Raw genomic sequence first — 22,465 nt, 5'->3', positions numbered from 1 at the left:
GCTTGACCTCAAAGGACTCTTTCCCCACCCACCCTACTTCCTGTCCCCACAAGGCCTCTTTTATTTGCCTTAAGGAATATCAAAGCTAAAAAAGATTTGTAAACAGAATCTTGAGGCTTCTGAAATATCCTTTCTTCTTTTTGTTCTTCTAAATCATTGATACTTTTCGTTACTGCTTTTTTGTGATTTAATGTTTTATAATATAATTGTATTTTATAAGCAGCCTTAAGTGTTTTCTGGAAAAAGAGGTGACATTAATAAAAACAAGCAATCACTAGACATTTTATTTCTGGTATCCTTTTCTCTTCTGACTAATGAGATACTGTATTAATGCTTCTAGATGAACATTTAAAACTGAAAATTTTGCTAACTGGATTAGGAAAAACTGTTGGAATATTGATATTTTTAAAGCAAGATTTTACATTGAGAAATCTATTTTAATTTCCAGGTATCAGAATGGAGCATTATTTTCTTCTGGGAATGTTACTTTCAACTTTATATTTTTTGTGAAATAGTAATAACAGTATCATATTTTCTTCTTTTCAAGATACGGAATATATGAACGCTGCCGAGAATTGGTGGAAGCAGGTTATGATGTACGGCAACCAGACAAAGAAAATGTTACACTCCTCCATTGGGCTGCCATCAATAACAGGATAGATTTAGTCAAGTATGTGTTTTCTGTATTTTAAAGTCATTATTTATTATAAAGTTATTCTAAATGATTCTAAAAATGAGTAATTTCTAAAGTTCATTGCTTTTACTTTTTATTTTTTTAATGTTTATTTTGAGAGAGAATGTGAGTGAGTGCAAGCGGGGAGGGGCAGTGAGAGAAGGACAGAGAGAGAATCCCAAGCAGACTCCTCTGATGTCAGCATGGATCCCGGCACAAGGCTTGAACTCATGAAGCATGACCTGAGCCGAAATCAAGAGCCAGATGCTTACTTAACAAACTGAGCCACTCTGGCGCCCCCATTGCTTTTAAAATGTAAATTCTATGTACCTTTTTTTCCTGGAAAAAAAAAATAGTTTTTAACATATGTTGAATGCTTATTTATACAAGTTACTGTGCTGAGTGCCTTTTCATGTGATTTCCTTTCATCTTAACCCTATGTGAAAACTAACAATTATCACTGTTGTCCTGATGTGGAAACTGAAGCGTAGAAATAGGTTAAATATGTTACCAATGACATGCAGCTAATAAAAGTTGGAATCAGGATTTCAACAGTGTAACTTGCAGCTCACATTCTAAGTGTGAATGCTTTGGGAACAAGCTACAAAAGAAAAGAGGGGTCACAAAGATAAAAGGTAATTATAATCTAATTTAACTATTCATGCCAACATAAGCGATGAACATTTACTAAGTGAAAATGATTTATAACTTACTGCTAATCTGCTTGTTTAGTTTTAATAAGAGGTAGTTAGATAAGCAAGAGGGTAACAGAAAGTCTTTCTGGTGAATCTGGTTTAGTAGTCTCTGACAATTTAGACATAAGTTCCTTAGATAAAGACATGAATCTGAAATGACCAGTTGCAGATGTGCTGTAATGTACAACACACAGGTTAGAGGCAAATAGGACATTAATACCAGGTAAAGGAATTTTCCATTTTGAGTCTGAAAGAAAGGATAAGCAAGTAATAATAAAAGCATTGAACTTGAATGTCTTTCTTCCAGAGAGCATATCTCCATTTTATTTGTTCTTTTTATATTCTTGTATATCTCATTTTCCCTCTGCCTTCGATATGGGTCTCATGATGTCTGATTCTGTTTTTGTTTGTCAGAAAATGTTTTTATTTCATCTTCATTTGTGAAGGAAATTTTCAGATGTATAGAAATCTAGGTTGGCAGTTTTTGTTTTATTTTTGTGTTTTACTTATTGAAAATATCATTCCACTATTTTCTGGCTTCTGTTACTATTGAGAAATCAGGCTAACTATTGTGCTCCTGAGGGCTTTTTTCACACCCCCTTGGCTGCTTTTAAGATTGTTCTCTTTGTTTTTGGTCTTTTGCAGTTTCATGATGATCTAACTAGGTGTGGATTTCTTTTTATTTACCCTGAATGACATTGCAGTGAATTCTTGATACTTTGGATTGAAGTTTTCATCAGTTCTATAAAAATCCCAGCTATTAACATGGCAATGAGAANAAAAAAAAAAAAAAAAATCCCAGCTATTATATCTTCAAATATTGCTTCTATCTCGTTCTTTTTTTGCTCTCCTTCTGGAACTCCAGTTAAACATATGTGTGACCTTTTCATTGTATGCTCTGTGTCTCGTCCCTTCTCTTCTGTGTGTACTGTCCTTTGGTGTGCATCATTCTGGAAACTTCTTACTTACCTTCCATCCAGTTCATTTATTCTCTATGTATAATTTGCTGTTAAATCTTATTCAGTGTGTTCCTAATTTTGTTTATTTTACAGTTCTAACATTTTTGTCATTTTTTAAACCTGTATTACTAAAATCATTTGTGGCTAAAATTTTCAATCTTGTATGCTTGAGCATAGTGAATACAGTTATTTTATAACCTATGAGAAGATGGCATTTGTAGTTTGTGTGGGTCTGTATCTGTTACTGTTGTTTCTTCATGTGCCTGATTGTCTTTAAATATGTACTACACATTGTGTTTGAGAAATTATTTGTTGAATAATTTGAGACCTAAAATGAGATTTCCATTTGTTTCTGCTAGGCGCACCTTTAATTAATTTTAAGGCTTTAGATTCTCTGGGTCACCCAGGTGGCTAAAGACAGGCTAGAGCCTGGTTTATTTCTGGTTCATAATTATTGCTACAGTGCAGCTTTTTGGGGTCCCAGCCCTTGTTTTGTTTTGCTTTTGTCTGCTTAGCTTGCTTCTTGGCCAACTCTTCTGCATCAGCAAAGTGTCTTCAGGGCAGATGGCGCCCAAGTAGTTTTCTAACTTCTCCGGATTTTAACCCTTTCCTGAATTTTGTCCTGGTTAATGCTCTTAATCTTGTTAGGTTTTACTCTTTAGGAAATGTTTCTTATATTTCATTGAACTTTTTTAGTTTAATGGGAGGGTTGATTCAAATTATCTAGCCTTCTAAACCTCTGTTTGTTTTTTTAGTTAATGTTATTTAAATCAAAGTAGTGTATAAACAATTTGAAAACTCAAATAATACTTAAAGGCTTATAGTGGGAAGTAGCAATCCCTCCCCACCACCTGGGTCCTATGGCCCAGAAGTAACTGTTTTCAGTACTTGAGCTGTTTCTTTCAGTATTTACTCTTTATTTTATATATTTATGTTGCTACTTTTATCTAGAAAGTTATTTTCTTTACAAGAATGACAGCAAGCACTTTTTCTGTTTTTTTCATTTAAACAGCTGTCCAATGTTTATTTATATGGATTTAGTGTACTTAATGATTTTCCTGTTGATGGATGTTTAGATTGATTTTGGTGTTTTTACCATCACAACCAGTGTTCTAATTGATAACCTTGGTCACATATCATTTTGCTTATTTTTATATATATCTATAATATTTACAGGAGTAGAAGATTAATTTTGAATTTTTTAATGTTTATTTATTTATTTTGAGAGAGACAGGGAGAGACTGCGTGCAGTGGAGGAGCAGAGAGAGAGAGAGAAGGTTCTGTGTTGTCACTTGCAGAGTCCTACATGGGGCTTGATCTCATGACCCTGAGATCATGACCTGAGCTGAAATCAAGGTTCAGACGTTTAACCAACTGAGCCACCCAGGTGCCCCAGATTTTGAATTTTAATAAGTATTGCCCACTTTTATGCTGTTATTTCTTGATTTGTCAATTGTTGTATTTTTACTTTCTGTTTTAGGATAACTAGATGTCCTAAATCTCCTTACCACTAATCATTCTTCCATCCTCTAATTTAGTTTTAGTTAAGTCACTATGCATAGTATAAGTTGTGAGAATGTAAATTCTCACTGCTAAGCCCAGAAGTGTTCTATGATCATCTGTTCTTTCCTTGTAAGATTTTGATTTTTGTCTGAAATAGCAGTTACTTCATTTTTTTTCATTTGTTTAATTTTCTGTATATTGTAACTAATCCTTCCCTTACTGTTAGAACCATAAAACCCCTCTATCTGCCAGCAGTATCATCTTATATATCTGTTCCATTTTTGGAGTTGGGAGGGGGAGGAATCATTCCCAGAACTCTCCATTTTCCTGCTCCAACCCAGTTATTTGCTCTTTAGAACTAATATACAGCCATTATCTTGAGACTTGTTTTGTCATTATTCTGGGGACTCCCTTTGCTCCAGTGTTGGTCTCAGTTTCCTGTATCTCTGAGTTTTTGTCTCTTGGGTTGTTCCCTGATCTTAGTAGAACACAGTTTCTGATAGCTTTCTGAGAGAGACAGCACTTGGGAGGTAAATGATTTAAAGTTATAATTATTTCTGCCCTTACACCTTACTGGATGTTGGCTGAGCATGGACTTACAGATTAAAAGCAGTTTTCTCAGAATTTTGAAGCATTACTTTATCATTTTCTTAATTCATATGTTACAATTGATTCTGTTGGTCAAAAAATTCACATTTGTCTTGTGTGTAAAAATAAAGTCTGAAGTGAGAAATACAGACAAAAAGTCTTGATGCAGCCTGCCTTACAAGTGTCCCAAGCCACTTGTGGGTTAGTGAAGTTATAGAATAAAGAATATAGAATAAAAGAATATAGAATAAAAATACATACTTGCAGAGTGGGTTAATAATTAGTATCTGTGTGTATTGTATCTTCAGGTGAGTAAACTTAATTTTTTACAGTGCAAGCTACTTTCCTAAAACAAACATGGTGAGTGAAGGCAGTTTTCGATAACAACTGATATTTATAGCCTCAAAATTACTTTTTACTACTGATCTGGAATTACACCCCCACTTAAAAACTAAAGCATAACCCTACTACAACAAATAGCATGAACATCATATTTGCATAGGGTCCTCATACACCTAGGTCTTAAGGAAGTGGCTTGTGGTCAAGTGGGTTTGTATTGCATCTTGGGGAATTCATTGCTTTTATAGTAAGAGCAGGCTTAGCTCTTTGTTCCAGAGGGAGACATTACCTCATCTCTCAAGGTTGATGGATACAAACACAACTCTGAGAAATGACCTGTGTAGAAGTGGTCAGGGCCTTGAATTCTTCATTTATACCTAGCGAGACATATGGGAACGTGAGAGACCCATGGAGAGATGTCTCTTTTTTTTAAAGTTTTTTTTTTGTTTGTTTATTTTTGAAAGAGAGACAGAGTGTGAACAGGAGGGGGGCAGAGAGAGAGGGAGACACAGAATCTGAAGCAGGCTCCCTGCTCCAGGCTGTCAGCACAGAGCCTGCTGTGGGACTTGAACTCACAAACCATGAGATCACGACCTGATCCGAAGTCAGACGTTTAACCGACTGAGCCACCCAGGTGCCCCAGAAATGTCTTTTTTAACAGTTATTTTCCGTCAGGAATTCCATCTGTTAAAGGAATTTATCTACAAAGTAGTCGAGTCACTTTCATGATAATAAGGAGTAAATTAAGTATAGTGTGGAAAGGAGGAGATCTTTAGTTTAGATTGTTTACAGTTCCAGTGTTTTCAAGTAAAAGTCTTTATAAACTGTTTCTCAGCTTTTACCCTAATGTAACAAAATAGAAAGGATTAGCTCAAGCCCTTGTGTTCAGCAGTCTCTTGTTACCTTAAGATTCATGTTAAGAATAATAATAATATTTGTAAATAATACTTGATTATTAGAGATAATCAAGTAAATAATACTTGATTTCAGGTCAAAGCTTTATTAAAGAATATGGAGCTTTATTAAAAAATATAGAGTTTATCATTTTTTGAGAATACATCGTATGGGTGGCTTATTCTTCTTCCCTGGGAAACGTACTTTTTTTTCTTTGTCCTTGACTTTGTGGAAGTTCACATTACTGTGCATTTTATTTACTTACTTATTTACTTATGCCTTTATATCCAGTTTATGGCCATTAAGTGGCCACTTTTAATCTGGAAACTTGCCTTNAACCATCCAGATTGGTTTCTTGTTCTTATCATTATCCCAGATACTTTTTATCTCCCAGTATAGCCATTGTACTTTGGGGAGATTCTTAATTTATATAATTTATCTTCTAATCCTTTCTTTGAATTTCTACTTTTATCTATTGCATTTTCTTTGAATTTCTACTTTTATCTATTGCATTTTCAATTTGCAAGCATTTTTTTCTTGATCTCTGTCTCCCCCTCCCCCTTTTAAAAAATATTTTGTTCTTAATATCATGAGTATATTCTCTTATTTTTGGAGGACATTAATTGCAATTTTTGTTTTTAAAATTTTTCTTCTCTACATGTTAACTGTTTGTTTTAGGCTTCTCTTTATTTGGTCTCCTTCCATATTTGCAACTTTCCTCAATTATCTGATCATATTTGGAAGAGACATAACAAAGCTGAACTTAGATCACTACAGGACCCTCTCAAATGTCCGTTTCTAGGAGTTTTTTCCTGGAGTTGTTCAGTGTCTCTTAGAGAAGAATCTTCTAATCTCTTTGTAGGGAGGAGCTGAGTATCTTTTTGCCAGCTGACTGAGCAAGGAAAGGGGTATTATTACAGTAATTTTAAAATTTTGAGGAGTCACATTTTGAGGTTCAGCACTGCAGTGTACAAAGAAATACTTGTCTAGCACTGTCAGCTGCTTGATTGTTTCTGTCCATGTCACTAAAATTCCTGTCTGTGATGTTAAATACTTAACTTTCAATGAGAATATAAGTTACAAAACAACAGTGTTTCCAGCAATTTAACTTTCAGCCAGTGTTTTCACTTATGGTCTAGCTTCTTTACATTTTACAGAGGCAACAGTTACCTTTAATCCCTTAGTCTTCTAGGGTTTTATAACATACTCTGGATTGCTTCTCGTTGGTGTCCCCTCTGGAGACATTTGAGTTTTAGCCCTTTACTTTCCATCTTTCAAATACTTGTTAATATGTCTTGTTCATTGATGGTCCCATCTCAAAACCTAGGGATCATTAATTAATACCTGCAGGAACATTCCTTGATAATCTTGTAGTATGCAGGAGGCTTGAGTTTAAAAATAAGAATTAAATGATCTCAGAATTTTGTAGTTTTGAACTAGGGTCTTATAGCTATAAAGAATAACATGTTGTTGGTAGAATAATAAAAATTTTATTTCTGGGGAAAAAAAGAAGAACATGTTATAAAAATTTGGTACTTCTCTTCCAGTAGCTTACAATGAAAAGGCAATAGAAAAAAAAAAAAAAGAAAGAAAGAAAAGGCAATAGAAGTTATTCTTCTTTAGCATGCAGAAAAAAACAGTTGTACTTTAGAACCAGTCTGGAAATCACTCATTGCCATAGCCCTAGCAAGCATTTGAAATGTAAGTAAGAATTATAACTCTCAGGAACAAATGTATTGACTCTAGAGAATGTAATAAAATTGCCTTAAAAACATCCCAGCTCTTATCAAAGTTGTTCTTTGGCCAGGCTATACTTCTCTTTGGGCTCAGAAAATCATTTTCAATTATGATATAGTTGAAACTTAAGAAACAGTTTAGGAATAGTTAAATGTTGGTGTTCAGACTAATAATGTCTGATATTTTGAACTGGAAATATTTTAGTCTGGAAATATTTTGTAAAGTTACTTTAAACTATTTGAGAAGATACGGTGGAGTCCCAACTCCTTTATTGCTTAAGGGTTTAAAAACTCCAGTTTAACAAATACATAAAGCAATAGATTTCTGAATCAAACATACAAGTATATTAAATGTTTAAAACTGTGTACACTAAAAGTGAATGCGTTAGTGATCTAAAGCAGTAATTAGAACAGTTTAAGAATCTCAATAATACACACACATCAAGCATTTGACATCAAAGGCGTGAAATCATTTATATACAAGGTTCATCATAGTGATCAGTTCAAAGTAAGCATTATGATAAGCAGCTAAGTCCTGTTCATTTCCTAGGATATCAAGATGTTATGATGTTACTGTATTAAGCAAAGAGATTGCTTTTTTTTTTTTAAAGCAACATACCTTTAAAGGCATAACATGGCATTGTAAAGAACCTTTATGTTATAATTTATAAAATTCTTGCACGTAAATTGTTTGATTTAATCTACAGTAATTTTGTGAGGAAAGTAAAGCTCTAAAAGCTGAGCCTCTACCGATGGTGGACTAAGTGGCCTGTTATACACCTTTTCTGTCTACTGTTTCTCTCTGATCCAAGCCTTTATGGTTCTCTGACTGCCTTCTTTTTTACATAGTTGTTATTTGGTATTGCTTTTCTTTTTTGTGACTTTAAAAAAATTATTTTCCTTTTGCTTCTAGAACAAAAGAGTGATGTTTGATATAAATTCTTAAATATATTTTTTAAAGATCACAGAAGATTGTTTATCATAAAGACATAAACTAGTATGAGATCTACAATGGAAAACATTTTTTTCTTTGTTTTTTTACATGATTTCTTAAAATTGAACATGAAAGTTGTCTAAATTATTTAAAATTTTGTCTTATAGATACTATATTTCGAAAGGTGCTATTGTGGATCAACTTGGAGGAGACCTAAATTCAACTCCATTGCACTGGGCCACAAGGTTTAAATTTGCTTCTGGATTATCTTTTTCCTTTGATTTCTTTATTAGTCTATATAACTAAACAATTTTTCTTTTTTTAATGATATGCTAAAATGAATGGGAGAACTTAAAGTAATAGTTAATATCAACAGTATACTAACATATTGCTGTATAGTGTTACCTGCATTGGCAGCAGTTTATTGTCCCAAAATGTCTTTAGGGAATTCACCATGCTGATGTTAATCCAGTTAGTTTAAGACTGTGTTAAACTTCGGGTTTGTAAATGTAGTTTTAGGCAGCCTGTGTATATTTACAGTTAAAGAAGTTGCCTAGTTCATGGGACAATTAAGATCACATTTGAATAGGATTAACAGAATATAGTAACTATTTATTACATATTTAAAGAAATTATAAGTATCTCTAAAATTTAAAAGACTTATTTGAGACTTTAAAACCTTAAAATCCTAAGTATTCATGATATATGCCTATTTTAAAAAAACATTTAAAAAATTTGTATAATCTTTTCCACCATTACCCTATTTAAAAAAAGATCTTTCCAGGAGGTCCTGTTTGAAATAACTTTATATGTTTAAGTGTTTATTCTTTTATGTTTTAGACAAGGCCATCTATCTATGGTTGTGCAACTAATGAAATATGGTGCAGATCCTTCATTAATTGATGGAGAAGGATGTAGCTGTATTCATCTGGCTGCTCAGTTTGGACATACCTCAATTGTTGCTTATCTCATAGCAAAAGGACAGGTAAAAAAAAATCACAATGGTGTGAATTTTAATCAGATGTACTTCATGGTTTAAATATCTAATAACAACCTGGTGATATTTTAATTAGTACTTTCTGATGGATGAGAATAAATAAATATATAGTTAGTTTGATATTGAGGTAGTAAATGTAGTTGAGTTGAAAATTAGAAAGATAGTTAATAACCAAGTAATGATCCATTAAATAGCATTTTTTATTTCTGAGAATGATAGAGATGAATCTCAGAAAGTAAGAAAATTTAAGTGTCTGTTTTTTCCCTTAATTACATCTTTTGAATATGGAATCCTCTGAGTTCATTTAAAATTTTTTGAACACTTTAGTGGTTATTTTCTCTATTAAGTACCTCTCAAAGAGGGGGATAAATTGTTTAGGATCAGTTTCTTGGTTTCTGCTATATAAAATAATGTTGCTTCCTACATATCAGAAAACTTAAGTGGTTCTTCCTGATTTTCTGAGTGTGTACTGACTATAATCACATTAAATAGGTACCAGTTTGTATATGCCATGTTTTTGTGATAAATACATTTCATTAAAATTAAAGTTGCTCCGTTTTTCTTTTATATATTTTCCCTGGTTATACTTAAACATAGTTTTATAGCTAAGGATCTCATCGTAAAGAGTAAGACAAATGATTTTATTTCAATGCTATTAACATTTATTTTAAATTTAAATTTTTATGCAGATTTGAAATTTGAATAGTATTTATTTTATTAATTCTTTTAAGATATTTGTTGTTGGCAGTGCCAAGCAATGACTCTTGTGTGTTGTGCATTGTAGCTTCAGGAAAGAGGCATAGACCAGCTAATTGCTGGAAGGGGCAGTGTTTCTATTATGGTGTTAACAGACTACCCCCCAAAATCTAACGGTTTTAGAACAATATCAAGTATGCCTTGGGTTGACTGGTCTTGGCTTGGTGGTTCTTTACCTTGTGATAATGGGTGGGGCTACAGTCGTCTGGGGACTTAACTGGGATGGAGGATGGCTCACTCACATACCTTGTGCTTGATAGGAATCGCTGAAAGGCTGCATTCAGTTGGAATGCTGAGATGGCTAGTCCGCTTTCTTTTTCATGCAGTCTCAGAACTCCTCCTCCATAGTATCCTCCACGTAGTCTTTCTGGCAGGGCAACTAGACTTATGTGGTGGAGGTTCCAAAAGAACAGTAGCAGCCCTCTCCCTTTTTTAAGTCTTACGTCTTGAACTGACACAGCAAGTTCTGCTTCATTCTGTCAGTTAAAGCAAGTAACAGTTCCAGTCTATGTTCATTGTAGGGACTCATGGATGTGAATACCAGCAGGTGAGGTTTGTTGGGGGTCGCCTTTGGATACCAGCTGCCACAAGAGATTACTTTTGTTCTCCCAGAGTTTCTTCTAGGCTGGGGTTTGGAGCAGCAAATGGTGCTGTAACACATGATACTGTTGTTAGTGGCCTTTTATTTTGCAGGTATAAATTTACATTCACTTTTTTTCCTTTCAGTTTTTAACTGGGTAGGAAAAGTGATTTAAGATTTTTTAGTGTTTTTGTTTATTGATTTTGGGTTTTGGACGTTTCAGTAATCTTTTTAACTTTGGCATAGGATATTGGTGATAAAATTCTAGGGGCAGGGATTTCTACCTCTAACAGTACCTTTTTTATAATAAATGCATGATGATAATAAATGGCAATATGTTTTCTTTTTCATGAGTAAATTTTTTGTTGCTACAAAAGTAACACACTTACTGTAAAATATTTAAACATAAGAGCAGAGTATGACTTAGAAAAATGAAACCCCACCTCTTCCTTTACCCCCGCCCCAAACTGAGATCATTTTAACTGTTTACTGTATATTTTTCCAGAATTTTTTCCATGCATATACTAATTATAAAAGAAAGCTCCTGTAGTGTTTATTACATCATACTTTGAATGGGGTCCAAAGTCCTTCTCTGGCCTACAGAGTCATGTGTGGTCTGGTCTGAATTACCTCTCCAGCCCATCTTTTGTCCTCTCCCCTCACTCAGTCTGCTTTGACATACCAGTCTCTGTTTCTTGAGCAGCTCTGACATACTGCTGTCTTAGTGCCTTCGTGATTGATCTTACCTTCTGCTTGGTAAATCCTTTCCTTAGATAGTCACACAGTTTTCTGTTTTATTTCAGTCAGATGTTTGCTCAAATTTTATTAGTTTTGATTAGTTCCCAATTATAAGTAATAATAAAATTACTATATTTTCATTTTTTCTTTCTCTTCCCTTTCACTGACTTTAGTCTATAATACTGTTTTTCTTAGTGTTAACTTTGTTCTGATATCAATACATTTCCATTACTTGATTTTTTTTTTTAGCTATAAGTAATATCCTCTGACTCATAGCAATTACATATTATGCGCTTCTCATACTTTATTTTCAACCTTCTTTTTCTATTGTTTTTCCTCTGTTTTTTTTTGTTAATTGTATCAGTTTTACATTATTAGGGCATATAACATTTCCGTTTAGTTTGTCATTCTGTTCCTCACGTTTGTTTCATTTTAGCTCTATACTGTTAAAATATATTTAGTGCTCACTACCAATTCTTTTGGATGATTTTCAGGAGAAAAGGGAAAATGCTAAGTTATGGAGCCCTGTTGATCATGGAATTCCCATAAGCTTTTGATCTGGGCTTGTTAATTCTTCCTAATAGAGAATACCCATACGTCCAGGCTGAACTTGGAAAAGAAGTACCAAGTTTTAAATCCCGATCCAAAGAAAGAAAAGGTTGAATTTCATTTTTCTTTTAGTACTCTAGAGATGTGGCGTTATTTTATATTTTTAATTTCACTTATTGATTTTTTTAATACTATCACTTTTTAAAAAGGATATGAGAAGACAGCTAAGAAGGAAGAAGAAACTAAAACAAGAATTTACATGTCTGTTTTCATTGGACATCAAATTTAGTTGAGCTATCTTGAATATGACAGTGAAAGAAGTAAAATAAGATACAGTGCTTGACTCATATAAAAAACAAGGAAACTTATCATTTCTGAGAAGATTTTCTTAAAGATTGAAAAAAATCAATGTGTATATTGGAAGTATCGAGTGAGGTTACATAAGATGTTCCCATCCACAGTTAACATAAATCCAGAAATGGATTTATAATGGATAAGGCATAATACTTGATTACAGTATCCACTATGAGGGACAAAACTAATGATGATGACAAAACCAAGGATCTGTCTAGTTTGTCTAATATACTGGTTCTCAGCATTTTTTCTGCTTCAGTATCCTTGAAAATATTCACATTTGAAACATATTCCCTCAGTATCACTGGCTCCCAGAGAATTGCTGCATAGAGTTTTAAAGTGTTTTGCAGTATATTCACTGTGACTCTATCCTCTCTGCACTGATGGGTATACTAGATAACACAACTTGGATTACAGCTGCTGCTTTTATTTAATCCAGGAATGGGCGATGGGGAAAGGAAGAAGAGGAAACTTAGGATCTCTTGAACGTCTGTTATGTTCTAGGCTATGGAGTAGGTGCTTTACAACACAGTTTTCCATTTAATCATCACAGGGTTCTTATGAAGCCATTATTTATTCATGTTTTTAAATGAGGAAGCTGAATCTCAGAGAATTAAAGTAATTTTGCCATCTTCGAGCTATTAAATGGTGGCACTAAGAATTCAAAGCTGTGTCTATCTAATCCTAAAGCCTATGCCTTTCCCAAACAAATAAGGAGATGAACATGTCTTTTCACCTCACAAATGGTTTTTGATCATTTACTCTGCTGGGCACTGAAAATACAAAGATGAATTTAATAATAATTTTAATCCTCAAAGAACTCCTGTTCTAGCTAATGAGACAAATGCCTCAGGCATATAGGATAATTAGTCCAGGTTGGAGTTAGGAGAGATAATTTTAGAGAAGTGAAACTGATAGAATCCCTGATACATCAGGTTGTCTTGAAAGGAGATTTAGGTAACTAGGGAAGAGTTTTGGTTGAATAAATGGTAGTTTTAATTCTAATTTGTTAAAAAACTAAGCAAATGAGGGGGAAAGTACCATGAGGAAAGCAAAAAGTTGGATAGGAGAAGTAAAATCACAATTTTGCTGGGAGGAGTATTCATATACATTTGTAATAATGTAAATATCAAATATTTATAGAACCAAAAATGCAGTAGATCTCTTGAAAGAATAGAAAGTTGCATATTTGTGATGAGGCAGGAAGAGTAAAGAGAAATTCTCATTTTGCATACTGAAGAGTCTCAGAAGATAATGCTTAAAGCTGAACAATCAAAAAGTAGTAGTTCAGGCATCTTATTTTAAGATGTGGAGGGTAAATACCAAAATAATGAGCTGAAAGAGGTGAAAATTGTGAGGAGGAAGGCAAAGAACTGCTTTATCACCACAAACTTTGCAAAGTTATTTGACTCTAAATATGTACATGCATAACAATAAAATAAAAAGCAAACAGACTTTTTTCTAGTTTATTGAAAAGATAGGTCTTTTTATTCTGTTTTTGAAATGCCTAGAAATAAACAGGGTTTCATTATTCCTTATCATGAATTAGTATAAATAAGTTTTTTGGACACTTAAATCATTTAATTTCTCCTTTGTGGATGAAAGATGGAGAGTAGGTCAAGATCTTTAAATGCAAAACATTGAAAGGCTGATTAAAGCATCTGAAAAAGAAAAATCTATAAATGTATGCTAATTAAATACATATTTGATGTATAGTCAATTATATATTTATATGCCCATTAAAATATTTATTGATAATAGGTGGTTTTATTTTAAAGTTAGAAAAAAATTTCATAAATCACTCTTGATTGAGGAGTGCTATTGGCTTTTCCTGTGATACATAACTTAGAATTTTCAAGTAAGTTTGATAGGAACTTGGAAATTTTTACTGTCTGACTTTTTTCTTTTTATTCTATTAGGATGTAGATATGATGGATCAGAATGGAATGACACCTTTAATGTGGGCAGCTTATAGAACACATAGGTATGTAACCATCATAAAATATTTATTCAGATCATTGTCAGCATAATAAAATGTAAAATAAATGACGGGAAAAGGCAGTTAATGTTCTGTTTGCTAATATTTAAGATTCTTATGAGTACATAGTATATGACAATTACCTTTTGAAATGTTTGAATCTTTGTGCTTACCTTGACCTTGGTAATTATGGTATCCTTAATCTTCCACTTTTAGCAGTTTTTAAGAATGAAAGATTCATTAAGATTTTTAAAGATTTTAAAAACATTTTTTTCACATTACTTGTATATTGATAAGTTTGGTATATTAATTACTAAGCAGCCTGAAAACATTTTTGGAACAATCCAGATTTAAATTTAAAAATTTAATTGTTTAATTATATAGGTATTAATGGCATTAATCCCTAATGAAAAACAAAAGATGTCAGGACCACGTATGCCCTCTCTTGGAACGATAATTACTTTATGTAGGTGTTGCACATATTTAATCCTTCATATTAGAATATTGTCTCATTACTGATTATAAGGTTGAGTACAGGTTAGAATAGAGGTGTTCCAAGGTGGGATGCAAATGCAACCACGATCAGGTTAGTGTCTGTAATGATTTCTATAATTGAAATTAGGGTTGTTGTTGTTGTGTTTTTTTTTTTTCCTTTTCAGTGTGGATCCAACTAGATTGCTTTTAACATTCAATGTTTCAGTTAACCTTGGTGACAAGTATCATAAAAACACTGCTCTGCATTGGGCAGTACTAGCAGGGAATACCACAGTCATTAGTCTTCTTCTGGAAGCTGGGGCTAATGTTGATGCCCAGAATATCAAGGTAAAAATATCCTGTATTGATTATGCTATGTGAAATGTTATTAAGATCTTAATTCGTCAATAAAAAAGTAGATTTTTTCCAGACTGTCAAAGATGGAAGAAATCTCTTATTTAAGATGTCACACCCTTTGCTTCCATACGAGAATTTGTTTTTGCAAGACTGGTTTATTTACTTTCGTGTTGTAATATTGAAATAATTTTGATGGCCTTTTCATTAGTGAATTATTACTGACTTTTGAAAATTAAATTATATAACCCATGTCTTAATAGGTGAAAGGAATAGTTTTCTGGTTTCTTTAAGAAGCCCGGTACAAAGAATCACATGCTTATAGTTAAACAACATTATGCATAATGACTTTTAGTGATTCTTTGACTTGTTATCTTATTTTAAAGACCAAGACCTTTACATATTTTCTAATTGTAAATACCTTTCCCACAGATATTTGGACTAATCCAGGAAAAGTATACAAGATTATCTAAGAGCAAAACACAGTTAATTAACATTTACATTCTGAACATTTAGAAATTTGCAGACATTTCATGAGTCGTTGAAAGACAGTTCTGTTGATAGTCTTAAATTTTGGTTAACCATTCTCATTTTTAAAGCTTCAGGATCCACCATGTCTTTCGGCACCACTCTTTCTGTGAAATGACTTTAAACTTTGAAACATCATCTTTCAATAATGTCAATTCATGAATAACTTTGTGGCCTTTGACAAATGTTTAATTTTGACAATCAAGCATAATACTTTTGGAGTCATCTCTCTTAAATTTCTAAGGGATATGTGCTAATTATAAATTTGAAAGAGATTTGAGCCACACAATAATCTGAAATGACAATCAAAAAGTAGGTTATCTCCTGCTGGATCAGGGCATCTATTTATGTTCCAGTGAATAGTTCTTTCTGTCTTCAATTACTCTGAGGTTAAACTGCTAAAATAATACCGTTTAGACTAGCTATAATGGAGCCTAATTTACTTAAAATTTTAACCAATTTTTAAAAATGAGTTTAATTAAAATATTTAGTTAAAAGTAAATGCTAAGTGTCTTATTGGAAACTATAAGAACTTGAGAAAAATTTTCTTTCTTTCTTTTTTAAATTTCAAGTCTTTCTGTCTTTACCCAAAGTGATCAGAACGGCCAGATATCTGCCAATAAAATATGGAAAGAGGAAAGTCAGCATACCATAGGGCCTGACACATGATGTATACTCTTTTTTTTAACAGGCTGTAGTCTTGAGCTTTACCTCTAAGCTAGTTTTCCTGATACTCTGCTATTATACTTCCTGCCACTTCTGAAATTATAGAGAGAAAACTTTGCTTTTTCAGATGTTTGGTTTTTTTTTTTTAAAGTCTATGTATTTTGTAAAAGAGAGTGACAGAGGGATGGGGCGGGGGGGGGGTGGAGTGAGAGNNGGAGGGGGGGAGGGGAGGGGGGGGGGGGGGGGTGGAAGGAGAGGGAAGGAGAGGGAGAGGAATAGGGAGAGAGAATCTCAAGCACTGTATGCTGTGAACACAGAGCCCAACGTGGGGCTTGATCTCACAAACCGTGATATCAGACCTGAACTGAAACCAAGAGTTTGATGCTTAACCAACTGAGCTACCCAGGTGCGCCCCCAAATGTTCTTAAATAAGAAGCTCAGAAATGTTTTTAACACGATGATTAGTAAATTGGGCTGACCTCAAGGCCTAAAGGATAAGAAAGGAAGAGTTTGACTAAGGCTGACTAATATTCCCATAAGAAAAAAATTCATGAGTTTACCTTATGTTTATATCTGTATTGCTGTACAGCATTATTTCTCTTCTGCTTAGTACTGGACAGCCTTCCTTCCTTCCTCCTTCCCTCCCTCCCTCACTTCCACCTCTCCTCCCTTCCTCCCTTCATTTATGTTTGTTTATTTTGAGAAAGAGAGAGAACACACAGAGGAGGGGCAGAGACAGAGGAAGGACGAGAGAATCCCACGCAGGCTTTGTGCTGTCAATGCAGAGCTTGATGTGGGGCTCATGAACTGCGAGATTATGACCTGAGCCAAAGTCAAGTCTCTCATGCTCAACCGACTAAGAAACCCAGGCACCCCCTGGACAGCCATTCTTAAAGTGATCATGCCCCAGGAATATATTTCAAAATATTTCCTGTAACATTATTAAAAAGATAGAACCAATGTCACTATGGCAATATTGAGTCTCATTGACTCTGCCAAGAGCCTACTGAAATTACAATAATATTAAAAATTGTGATAACATGACATTCTGGAATTTGAAACTAGTAGTATATATTTTTAGACCATTTAAAAGTATCTTTCTTATCTATATAGCCTTTTGGATAACTTCACTTGGATCATGATTTTTAAGTTGAAGTGTGGCTTGTAAACTTAATATATTCTGAAATAAATAGTGAGCCCTTGCACTTCTCAGTAACTATTGCATAAACTTTTTCTTAAGGATGAGATTATTTATATTTTTGAAACAGCAAACTCAAGTGAGCGGGGGCCAGAGAGAGAGGGGGAGAGAGAATCCCATGAGGGGCAGAGAGAAAGGGAGAGTATAAAGCCTGAAGCGGGACTCAAGCTCACCTGATTGAACTCATGAACCATGAGATCATGACCTGAGCTGAAGTTGGATGCTTAGCTGACAGAGCCACCCAAGCGCCCCAAACATTTCATAAACTTTTATTAGACTTAGTAAAAGAAATCTAATTAATTTTAACAGAAAGGTAATGGTAAGAGAGATATTTGAAATGATTTAAATAGTTTGAACCTTATAATTTTAATGTTTTGTAGGTTTAGACACATGAATTACTTGGTAATTAGGATAAACTTGAATGTAGCTTTCTTAACTAGTGCAGTCCAGAGTCTACAGTGTCAAATAATTATTGTGCCTGTAGAACTTTTGTTTAAATTCATGTTTGTTTTTTCATTTTTATTAATGTTTTATCTCACATGTATAAGTAGGGTTGGCTATTGATAAAAAGAAGTTATTTTAAAATGTAAATCCCTGGCAACTTCTGGAGTTACATCATCATCATCATCATTCTTATCATTATTTCAAATTTTTCTAAATGGAGGCATAGTTGGCATGCAGCATTGTACTAGTTTCAGGTGTACGGTGTAATGATTTGACACCTAAACATATCATGAGATAACCACCACAACAGATCCAGTCAGCATCTGTCACAAAATTTTCTTTTCTCTTGTGATTGGAGCCCTGAAGATTTACAGTCTTAGTAACTTTCAGATATACAATACAGTAGTGTTAACTGTAGTCGCCATGCTGTACATTATATCCCCAGGACTTAACTTATTTTAAAACTGGAAATTGTTATACCTTTCAACTCCCTTCACCTATTTTGCCCTCCCTCCAGCCCCTGCTCCTGACAACCACGGGTCTGTTCTCTGTATCAGTGAACTTGGTTTTGCTTTGTTTGTTTTATTTTTTAGATTACGCATATAAGTGAGATTATATGGTATTTCTCTTTCTCTGATTTATTTGGAGTGGCAGTATTTTTTTTTCAGGTTTAATTTAATTTCATTAAAAAAATTTTTTTTTCTTTTAATAGTTTATTGTCAAGTTGGTTTCCATATAACACCCAGTGCTCATCCCAAGTGTGGAGTGGCAATATTTTTAAAGGAATGACATTTAAGGAGTTGCTTCAGTTGCTTAGGGCTCACTTACACTTTCAGAGGAAAATTAATCTTTTTATCCACACTGGTGGGAAAGTAGAATTTTGTTTTAAAATGCACTGTTTGTGGAATTAAAAACTGAAGTATCAGATGCTTTTTCTGCTGGAATCTAACATTCTTAATATGCTGAAGTTTAGTCACCATCTTCTAATGGGAACCATTTATTCATTCGTTCTTTCATTTAACAAATATCAGTGGTCAGGAGCCCAGGTGTTTAACACAGATGAAGTCTGTATTCTCTCAGAATTTACATCGTATTAGAAAATAGACAAAAAGTAAATTAAAGCATGCACATGCATACTCATAGGCAAATGGGTACAGTGATGAGACATAAAAGGGCCACATCAGGTTAGAGTGACTTGTGAATACCTCTGAGGAGATGACATTGGCTTTGAGACTTGTCTGATGAAGGGATCAGTTATGGAAAGACGTGGAGAAGAAACTTTTCATGTGGAAGAGCCTACAAGTGCAAGTCCCAAGGTCAGGAATAAGCCTGCCCTGTGAGAGTTGCAGCAAATGCCAGCCTGGACTAGTGCAGTGAGCAAGGGAGTGAAGTCCCTGAGGGAGGCAGGTGCCAGATCATACAAGGCCACGATAAAGAGCTTTGTGTTCTCAGTCAGAAGAAACAGTTGGAAGGATTTATATACGCTGGCTTTGTAATCTTTGTGTTTTAAATATTTTTAAAAGATGACTTTGCTGATGGAGAATGCATTGAAGAATTAAGAAAATAGAGGGGATGGGTGAAGATCATTTAGCTATTGTAATAAACCAGGCAGATGATGTTAGTTTAGCCTACAGTTGTAGGAACAGAGCTGGAGAGCAATGAATGGATTTGGAAATGATAGTTTAGAATAGAAATGAAAATGATAGTTTAGTGTAGATTAGATATGAGGGTGAAAGGAAATATTGATGACTTAGATTATGGTTTGAATAACTGAATGGCTTGTGATATATATTGAGGTTGTGAAGACTGAAGGAAGAAGACTTTCTTGGAGTAAGGGTGGTAAGAATATATTTGAGGTGTGATGCCTTTTAGCTATGTGGAATGACAAGCTAATTAAGTAAACTTAAATTGATATGAATGTCAACAGGGGAAAAATTAATGAGAAACAACGTAGATTGTTTGCCTGGGAATTTGACAAAGTTGATTTATACCTGTATATTTTTCCATCTTTCATTTTGAGAGCTAAGAAAGAGACTCTAATTGATAATTATGAATTATAACAAAAAAGATGTAGTCTGCAAGTCTGGCTGTAATAGCTAATAAACGTATTTTTGAAAGAATATGAAAAATTATACTTTGTTTTATAGTTATAAAAGTATTAGTTGATCCTTTTTCTTCTAAAATAGGTATTTTATAAGTAAAATTAAACTTAAGTTTGTTAGAAATCTGTCTTTATATTATCTATTTACCCTTGTAAATTAGTTATTTGAATAAATAATTCAATTCTTTTAATATGTAAATAAATGATTTTTTTTTCAAAATAAAATAATTTTAAAATTACTATTTTGATCCTAAGAAGGATCAGGAATGGCCATATACTGTAGATTAGAAGTTCTAAATCTGGGACCTACCAGTGAATTTTGGTTAGAGGGTGAGCCCATGAACCCCTAAAATTGTTACCAAAAAATTACTTGTATTTTAGTACTTTTTGGAGGAGAACGTCAGTGGCTTTCATGAAATATGACTCAAAAGAATTTAAGAACCGTGGCCCCAGATAATAGTTACATAGAATAAATCCAAATCTTGTTAAGTGATCACAATAAGGGAGGGAAGAATATTTGGGATATTAAGGATTTTTAAAACATGACCTATGTAGTAATAATCCCTTTTTATTGTAGCAACTCATTTGTGAATTTTTAAAAAATAATATTTTACCCTCTCCCACATGTTTTGGTTATACACATAAATTTAGATAATTTGAGTTTGGGGAGAATAATTAATCTCCGAGTGCTGTCCAAGCACTTATCATTTTTTCTCTCTGAAATCATCAAACAAGATAATTTTTAGCTTGTGCAGGCTGTAACATTACTAAGCTCTGTTAATATATGGAAAAAAATCTTACATGGTTTCTTGACATGAGGTAAAATACTTTTTTCTAAAAATAGTTTTTATTACCTCTTCAGTAACTGACCTAGATGGTCTCCAAGCAAGAATTTTCCTTAGTTTTAACAATGAAATTCAATCTCAGGCAAAAAGTGATCTTCCACTCTCCACCTTCAATAGTGTTTATCTCACCAAAACCTTTGAAAATTTATTTTATTACCAGTTACATAGTCTATAAACACTCCATGATTGTTGTTGTTATTCTTGTTAACATTTACTGTTCGGGCTGGCACATGGAGTAATCAGATATAGACTTGACTCAGAACCCTGGTTTTAGTATCATTCTTTAAATTAATTGCTTGTTTATTTTACCAGCTGAATAAAAACTATATTAAAGCAGTCAGAAGACTAGAGGAGTAGTTGAAAGATTTCTTAAAGCTCCCTCCATCTTTTTATCTAGGCAATCCTTAGGTGTCACATGGCCCTCTAGTGGAAGGGATGCTCAGCTGGACCGAGGCAACAGCAGGATATTCTCTGGGAATTGTTACCCAAGGGATTGCTTTTATTCAGGTAATCTTTATAGTTTGGATTAATTAGCTGGTTCTTACGTAGGTGATAGAAGTTTTGAATAGGTAAGGAGATATTTTACAGTAAATGTCCCTATTTGTGGAAGATTCACCTAGATTAAGCCCATTCCTTATTAAATACTATTGATCTTTCATTAAAGGATTGGTTGGGCTTTTTGTTGTTATTGTTGTATTGTTATAGTTGTTGCTACTGGTGGTAGTGCCGTGTTTGTTTTGTTGTTTGCTTCCTTTTTATTTTTTTAGTATTTTTTCCATAAAGTGTACTTTATACTTGATAAATAATCATCTCTCATAAGTCATGCTCTCCAAGGCTCCTATTCTTTTGTTTTTATCTAGTTTTTCAAATAAAATTTCAGTATTTTCCTTTTTTAAGTAATTGTGAGTATTCATCCATACATTCTTAAAATTTTGGTGGACAAAATTTTTTCACTTTTATATTTAAAGTAGATAAATAGTGGAGAATATTAAATAGAATAGAAATGTAGGTGTCTCACTAATGAGAAAGAAGATGTGAAATTTATAAAGTCAAAAATAAGCATAGATCTAGAATTGGGAGTGCTTATATCTTGTGTCTTCCTTTAAAACATATTAGTTTTATTCACTTCTGCTCTTTGGCATTCTTCTCAAGATTAAAAGCTATAGGTCCATAACTTGAGTTTCACTATTTTTTGTTACTGTTCTCATTCTCTGGAAATTTCTGGATGTGTGAATGAATTTAAGATGATTAGAATGCCAGTACAACAGTAGGAGAAATAGAAGTTGACTTTTCTTCTTCTTCCCTATTCTCTTCAGACTTTTGTCATTACTGAGAAGTATCTGGCAACTTATATTCTAGTAGGATATTTTGTAGTAATAAATGTTACTAACAGAACTCTTAAAGATATGAAATAACTGATAAACTTGATAGCCTCTGATCCAGCAGGTACTGAAATGCCTACTTTTTGATATACTTTAACATAAGCCAAAAGGCAAGCAAAAATAGAATCTGTAGAATAAGATGAGTGGATACATTTACTGATTGTACTTTGAATTGGAGAACACACGTAATATGTAAGATT

At 33.4% G+C, this 22,465-nt stretch overlaps 1 protein-coding gene across 1 annotated transcript in view; it reads left to right on the top strand.

Annotated features, from left to right (window-relative positions):
* Window positions 1–22,465, top strand: part of ZDHHC17 (zDHHC palmitoyltransferase 17) — an 85,385-nt gene that overhangs the window by 29,512 nt on the left and 33,408 nt on the right. Inside the window, exons 4-8 of the mRNA XM_077770211.1 lie at window positions 548–670; window positions 8,489–8,566; window positions 9,162–9,306; window positions 14,215–14,279; window positions 14,933–15,095. Of these exons, the coding sequence (XP_077626337.1) occupies window positions 548–670; window positions 8,489–8,566; window positions 9,162–9,306; window positions 14,215–14,279; window positions 14,933–15,095 (574 nt within the window). The remainder of the gene's footprint in view (window positions 1–547; window positions 671–8,488; window positions 8,567–9,161; window positions 9,307–14,214; window positions 14,280–14,932; window positions 15,096–22,465) is intronic.

This window comes from Crocuta crocuta, unplaced genomic scaffold (genome assembly GCF_008692635.1).
Source record: "Crocuta crocuta isolate KB4526 unplaced genomic scaffold, BGI_CrCroc_1.0 scaffold317, whole genome shotgun sequence".
Lineage (NCBI taxonomy): Eukaryota > Metazoa > Chordata > Mammalia > Carnivora > Hyaenidae > Crocuta > Crocuta crocuta.
Note: the sequence above shows the minus strand (reverse complement) of the source record. Positions and strands in the feature narration are given on the sequence as shown.